Source organism: Octopus bimaculoides, chromosome 14 (assembly GCF_046866305.1).
Source record: "Octopus bimaculoides isolate indiv1 chromosome 14, ASM4686630v1, whole genome shotgun sequence".
Lineage (NCBI taxonomy): Eukaryota > Metazoa > Mollusca > Cephalopoda > Octopoda > Octopodidae > Octopus > Octopus bimaculoides.
This window is the reverse complement of record NC_142941.1, coordinates 14,693,963-14,702,243: the sequence shown is the minus strand read 5'-3', so window position 1 is coordinate 14,702,243 and position 8,281 is coordinate 14,693,963. Positions and strand designations below refer to the sequence as shown.

The 8,281-nt window shown below is 32.4% G+C and overlaps 1 protein-coding gene across 1 annotated transcript in view; it reads right to left on the bottom strand.

The window, feature by feature from the left end:
- Positions 1–4,045: 4,045 nt before the first annotated feature.
- The window catches only part of LOC106880816 (protein unc-79 homolog), a 48,562-nt gene continuing 44,326 nt past the window's right edge, over positions 4,046–8,281 (bottom strand). The window contains exons 26-27 of the mRNA XM_089363316.1: positions 5,341–5,385; positions 4,046–4,125 (exon numbers count right to left, since the gene is read on the bottom strand). Coding sequence (XP_089219442.1) covers positions 4,046–4,125; positions 5,341–5,385 — 125 coding nt within the window. The remainder of the gene's footprint in view (positions 4,126–5,340; positions 5,386–8,281) is intronic.

Sequence of the window (8,281 nt, the reverse complement as noted above, 5' to 3'; positions counted from 1 at the left end):
GGTGTGTTCATGTCCCCGTAACTTAGCGGTTCGGCAAAAGAGACTGATAGAATAAGTACTAGGCTTACAAAAAACAAGTACTGGGGTCGATTTGTCCGACTAAAGGCGGTGCTCCAGCATACCCACAGTCAAATGACTGAAACAAATAAAAGAATATATATATATGTATATATATATATATATATATATATATATATATATATATTTATATATATATATATGTGTATATATATAAGCAAAGTAGTTAGTTCTAAAATCTCTATAAGGGATGCAAGTAGTAATTATACTGAAAAGTAATGTTTGTTGCTGCTTTACCATGGCTGTTCTGTATGGAACAAGGTTACTACTATTTTTTAACCCCAGTAAAAGAAGTCCTCCCAGGGTTAAAAAGCAGCAGTAACATTGCTATGTATGGAACAGCCATGTTGAAGTGGCAACAAACATTACTCATATATATGTATACACACACACACACACATATATATACACACACACACACACACACATATATATACACACACACACACACACATATATATACACACACACACACATATATACACACACACACACACATATATACACACACACACACACACATATATACACACACACACACACATATATACACACACACACACACATATACACACACACACACACACACATATACACACACACACACACATATACACACACACACACATATACACACACACACACACATATACACACACACACACACACATATACACACACACACACATATACACACACACACACACATATACACACACACACACACACACACATACACACACACACACACACACACACACACACACACACACACACACACACACACACACACACATATATATATATATATATATATAGACATAATTGAATAAATAGAGTCGAGAATGAGTACATTTAGACATCCATTTAATAAACACCACACATGTTTCAATACAACATAGTTAACTTAAATCCTGTGTATATGTGCACTAACAGTTTACCTCTATAATTGCCTCAGGCCAACCGAAGCCTGGTGAGTTGATTCGGTAAATAGAAACTGAAAGAAGCCTGTCATGTGTGTTTGTGTCATTTCCTACCACTGATTGACAATTGTTGTAGTGGTTCACCAAAAGAGACTGATAGAATAAGTTCCAGGCTTTAAAAAACAAAAAAATACTGGGGTCAATTTGTTTGACTAAAATGCTTCAAGGCAGTGCCCCAGCATGGCCACGGTCTAGCGACTGAAACATGTAAAAGGTAAAAGATAAGAGATAAAAGCTAATTATATTTCACTTCTCTCTCTTGATTCAACAAGTAATTCCTATGCCTAAAACACTGAAATTTAATTAAGCAGTTATAATACATAAGACTGCATTAAGCTTTTTATTATAATACATGGAAACGAGAAAGTTGTGTGAGGAGGAAATAGCAACTCATAAAAGAAACCAATATAATTTGGAGATTCTACACAGAGATTTCTATAATTAGTCATTAAAGATATCGTGTAGACAAGGAAATTGAAAAATAAGATATAAATTATGGTTCAGCTACAAAGCAATTAAATTAACACCAACAAATGAACAGCAACAACAATATCAACAATATTATAAATAAATAAATTGATAAATAAACACCACTATGTAACAATGAAAATGAAATTAATTACCCACAAGAGACAACTAATTATTTAAGAAGGAAACAAAACAAAAGAACAGAGACTTTTGAGAATAATTAAATTTTGAGATTAATTTCAAATTTGCCAAAACACAGGTGCAGGCATAGGCATGTGGTTAAGAAGCTCACTTTGCAACCATGTGGTTTCAGGTTCAATCCCACTGTGCAGCACATTGGGCATGTGTCTTCTACTATAGACCTGGGCTGACCAATGCCTTGCGAATGAATTTGGCAGGTGGAAACTGTGTGAAAGCCCGTTGTATATGTATATATGTGTGTGTGTGTGGGTATACATACATACATACATACATATATATATACATACATATGTATATATATAAGTGTGTGTGTGTGTGTGCGTGTGTGTGTTTAACTGGTAGCCTGGCCTTTAGATCTATGAGACCCACAAATGCAGCTGTTAAGACAGGATTAATACCTGACTAAAAAGATTTTCCTGCCCCTATATAAGATCTTTTTCTATTTTCTTCCAACCACTTGAAGGTCTACCTTGCCCCAGTCCACTCAGCTGGCCAAAATGAGTTGTAGCTTTAATTCAAAGGGGCTAACCTTGTCATACTTTATATGAGGCTGAATCTCCCTGAGAACTACGTTAATGACAAAATGTGTCTACAAACATACTTTTTTTTTCTCTTTCACCCTTTTCTTATTCATGTTCACATTTAATATATATATATATATATATATATATATATATATATATATATATATAAACAAATGTGTATATATAAACAAATGTGTATATATAAACATGTTTGAGTGTTGAGTAGATAAAGTTTAACATTGGAAAAATCAGAAATTATTTAAAGATAAAATCACAGGAATACAAGGAACCAAGAGAAATAATAAAAGTATTCCAAAATTGACAGGCACTTGCTATATAAAAATGTTTGTATTTTGTATATATGTAAATGTACATATGTGTGTGTATATACAAGTATGTAGGCATAAAAGAAGATAGTCTATCAACAATTGGAAACCTCAGAAAAGTTTTTAAAAAAGAAAATAGAAGAAAAAATATAAGGAAAAATATAAGGAAACAAAAGAAAGAATGAAGATACAAAAAATTGGTCAAATGAATTTTTTCAATTTGTGAAGAAAATAAAAATGAACCTAAAATTTCAGTTTGAATCAAAGATTAAGTTCCCATCAAAATTAATCACATAAATCTCTGTTCTTTAACATTCATGTTTCCATATTTCTGCTGAAATACGCTGCCTTCATTTCAATAATTTTTCAAATAATGGAAAATTTAGTAAAATAACTGTCATTATTAAGCTAGTATTTGAAACATAAATTAACATGAAATTTTGATGGAAGGTTTTAATTTCGACTTTAAAACAAGAAATTTGTATCATAGAACCAGAAGTGGTCTCAAGCAAATAAGTATAAAAGGGGTTAATGAGCTTAAATTTACCAATTTAATTAACTAGTACTTGGCACCTTGCTGTACTCAAGAAGACCCGTACTCCACAGTAGGAATATTAAGAGCACTCCCCTGGTGAAAAGGATTGGTCTGAAAGAGTCATGTGCCAATGCCACATAAAAAGCACTCACGCTGGTGCCATGTAGAAGTGCCCATGTAGTGCAACATAAAAGCAACCAACACACTCTGTAAAGTGGTTGGCATTAGGAAGGGCATCCAGCCATGAAAACCATGCCAAATCAGACTGGAACCTGGTGCAACTCTTCAGCTTGCCAGCTCTGGTCAAACTGTCCAACCCATGCCAGCATGGAAAACAAACATTAACTTTTTTGTTACCATAATTCTATTGAAATGCTGTGTTTCTTTCAATTAATTTTAAATCTAACAAAGAATTTAGTAAAATAAGTTATCATTAAGCTAGTGCTAGGAACATAAATTGTGACTAAGGCTTGATGGAAGATTTTAATTCAGAACTTTTAAAAATAAGACATTTGTACTACAGAGCCAGGGGCAGTCTCAGCCAAGCTGGTATCAAAAGGGTTAAGTGATGATGAGGATGATGATGATGATGATGATGATATTAATCTGCCGACTCGTAAGATTCTAATAATTTTTGTTAATTTCAAAAAGAAAAAAAAAAGGAATACAAGCCAACAGAAGAGCCTCTATGCAGTCACTTAACCTACTAGAAATCACTGTTAAATCATCCTCAAGTCACATTTTACTGTCTGAAGAATCAAAGGACACATTGAATCCTCATCATCATCATCATCATTTAATGTTCTTTTCCATGTTAGTATGGGTTAGACAGTTTAACAGGATCCAGTGAGCCATAAGGCTGTGTCAAGCTCCCAGTGACAGCTTTAGCATGATTTCTATGGCTAGATGTCCTTTCTAACAGCAACCACTTTACAGAGTATACTGGGTAATTTTTTTTGAGGCACCAGCATTAGTGAGGTAGCCAAGTAACTTGCAAGATAAGAAAAGGACTAGAAGGAAAAAGGGAAAAAGGGTAGATAAAATAAGTACCAGTTGACACCGGGGTTGATATAATCAACTTACCCCTTCCCCCAGAGTTGCTGGCTTTGTGCCAAAATTTAAGACCATTATTATTATTATTATTATTATTATTATTATTACGGTAAGTTTTCCTTTGGTAGTTTAATGCAAATTTCTTGTGTACCACTTCATTTATCTCTGCGGACCTGATGTGTGTAAACAGCATTGTGTTGTTATTTTTGTTGGGATTGGGGGAGCACAGACAACTCTTCTTGGTGTACTACACCAGTTTGTTTTATTACGGAGTTTAGTTTCTTGCTTCTTGATATAATAGTGTATGTTCTGTAGTGTGCAGTGTGTGCAACATGAGTTCAGTTACCTTATTGGGCCTTAGTCTTGTATAGTATACATTGTGTGAGTTGTGTTTTAGACTATTAAGCTGTTGTATAGAGTGCATGTTGTGCATGAAGACAGTTCTATTTGAGCTATTGCATTGAATCATGAGCTATTCTGTTAAATTGATAGTACCTTGTGCAAGATGTGGGCTGTTCTTAATAACTTGTAAATAAAAAAAAAAGAAAATATTAACCTTTTGTTATTCTAATTACTTAACTTAATTGTTTTAATTAACTAATTAATGAATTACAAGCAAAGAAATAAAAATGAAGAAAGGGGTTCAGAAACAAAAGCATAGCACAAAGAATAAAAGAGAGATTCTTAAAATTTGTTGGGTTTTTTTTTTCCTTTTCTTCAAATCAATAAATAATAGTATTTAACAAATAAATTAATAAATGGATAAAAAATATATATATATATATATATATATAAGAAGAGCAAAAATACAATGGATGCAAGGCTATGGTTTTTGTGGTGGTGGTAGTGGTGGTGAAGGTAGTGGAGGTGGTGGTAGTAGTAGTAATGGTGATGGGTGGGAATAATGTTGTTGTGTGCTGGTGAGGATAAGGTGAGATGGGGTAATGAGAAAAAAAAACTAAACACCCGGGCATGTCACATATATATATATTATATATATTTATATACACATATATATATATACACATATATATATATGCATATGTAAATACAGATATACATACATATATATATATATATATATATATATATATATATATATATGTACATATATGTATATATAATATATATATTATATATAATATGTATGTTGTTCAAATAAACATATTTACTTTTATAAAAAAACAGCTTCCTTTTAGTGCACTTCTCGATGGGTTCTGTAAAACAAGGCGTTAGTGACAAGAATGTTTAAAGTGACAGTAGAGAGCATAGCACTCATTTATGGATTAACAGCTCAAGCTTAAAGAAACATGGTTAACATGACAGAGAGGAGAAGGAAGAGGGGGTGAAAGGAGGAGGAAGAGGAGGTGAAAGGAGGAGGAAGAAGGGGTGAAAGGAGGAGGAAGAGGGGAGAGAGTGCAAAAGCTTAAGACAAAAGGAGGGGGAGAAGAGGAGGAGAAAGAGTGCAAAAACATAAGGAAGGAGGAGAAGAAGAAGGAGGAGGAGGAGGAGGAGAAAGTTAGAAGTGAAAAGGAAAGAAATGATACAAAATAAGAAGAAAAAGATAAAAACAAAAAGGAAAAACTGTGAGTAAAATTAAATTTGTTTTTTTTTCTTTTTTTAGTTTTCTCTTGTTTTGTTTTTGTTTAATTTCTTTTATTTTTTAAGGCAACAACTTGTGTGACATGTGCAAAAACAAATGAAAATATCCAATTGTTAGTCTGAAAAATGCTGTTATGAATGTTGCAAAACTGGGATACAAGCCATAAAAAACCTCGACAACATTAGAGAGAAAAACATAAGAAAAGAAAATGGATATAAAAAAAAAAATCACAAAATTAAAAAAAATAAATAAAAGAATGAAATGGATAAGACTTAAGGGATGGCGTATTCAAGAGAAACAACAACTACTCAAAATGTTTTTGATGTGCCGAACAAGGAGCTTCTACGATGTCACTGAACCTACAAGATATAATGGCCAAATCTTAGTCACATCACACACCCTACTAACAGAAAAAAGCAGCAGAAATAGAAAGAAAAATGTGTCTAGGGAAACGGAGTTCTGTATACATTACAGTTTTAGAGATAAAAAAGAAAAGAAAAAAAAAAAAGCTGGATGATCACAGCTTGCATGACTTTGATCATAGGCCAGTTTGAGCTTGAAATAACCAGGGGCTAAGAAAAACCTCTCCCAGAATCCTTCACCTCGTTTCTTATCTCTTCAGTCTCACAGCTATTTTACATATACTTCCTTGCTTAACTGCTTTTTATTTGAATATTATATACTAGGTAGGGGGAATTTTATTTGGATATTATATATTAGGTAGGGGGCTCCGAAAGGGGTCTCAGGGACTAAACTTGACATATCTCAACAGAAAATAGTCTCAAATATGATATTTCTCAATAAAAGATAGATTTGTATATTAAACGGCTTACAAAAGATAAGGGTAATGAAATTTTGTGTGGATATATATGATTTCTAAATTTAAAGGGTTAAAGAACTTCTGCACAGTAAATCTTCTTGCTGGTGTAGTGGGAATATACAGCAATTACTGGATGTCAAAATTTGCTAGAATATTACCCACATGATAAAAAAGTTTAACTAATCAGAACTGGCTTCAGCAATGATTCCACCTTTTTGTACCTTTCTCTCTTGGCCTATCCAGCACTATAAATTTAGCGTACCAGGACTACTTGAGAGAGAGCATTGAGAGAAAGCACAGAGAGATGACCAGGGGACAGCCCACACAGATGTGGACAGCTGCTGCCACAAGCTGACAGCAGCTGAACAATGATGACAACAGCACAATGACCAGCTGATAACGTTTGATTGCTGCTACAATTACACCAAGAACAATAATATTCAAACTCTCTCAATGTTTTGTCATTCGTAGTAAAGACAGTATTTGTTTTTTTGTTTATAGGAAGAATAAAAGTTTTGTTTATCAAAAAAATCCAAATAGATCTTCTTTGTACACTGGAGAAAGCAAATACATCAGCAAATCACAAACCTGCCAACTTGAAAAAAAGAAAAAAAAAAAAAAAGAAAAAGGAACTTTATGCCGAAGTAGTCTTAAATATACATAACATGAGAATGATCATGGTAGGAATAGCCCCTCTCTGAACCTAGGTTTGCTCAAACAAAGGTAATGTGAGGCTAAACTACAAGAACTTTGGTGAATTTTGAAAGATCTTTAATTCTATGATTGTTTCCTTTTGGCAACAAACATTACCACTAAACCACAACCAAAAAACAAAGATTATAAAAAAATTCAAGTCATTAAACTAACAAAGAAATAGCAAACTAAGCAAAACATGAAAAAGGAGAGAAAAAAAAGACTACAAAAACAGAAATAGCTAATTAAGAATGACTATTAAAATAAATACCTAAAGCTTAATTAAACAGAACTTCAGCACATCAATACATAAAGCTACAAACTTGGAGAAGATGACAAGCTGATGGCATTTCTAAAGAAATTATTGCTCAACATACATATATACATGTGTGTGTGTGTGTGTGTGTGTGTGATTATGTGTGCTTGAATGTGTGTGTGTGATTATGTGTGTGTATATGAGATAAAAGCAGCTCTACTATAATAGATATTATCAACTACATATACTTAATGGATATGCTTTGTATATTTTCCAGCAGCTGAAATAGCATGGTGGAATATATACACTCTCAAAGCACCGGTGCCTTGAAACTGTTTATACTCCACTACACAATTCATTGCAGCCACTGGAAAATACATGAAGTATATACATTAAGTATGTGTAGTTAATAATATTTGTTATATATATATATATATATATATATATTTAGAGAAAAGAACCAAAGTTCATGAACTCATCCATGATTTTTGATAAATTGAATTTAATTGGGCTTTTACATGTAAATTTGGATTTTTATCCCTATTATTATATATATATATATATATATATATATATATATATATATATATATATATATATATATATATATATAATACAGTATTGGAAACATTATGGATTTTTAGGAAACACTATATATTTTGCTTGTTTGGTTATTCAAATGAGACAAATAAGTTTAAATTATATTAATTTTCACACATTTACAACTGTACATTCTCTGAC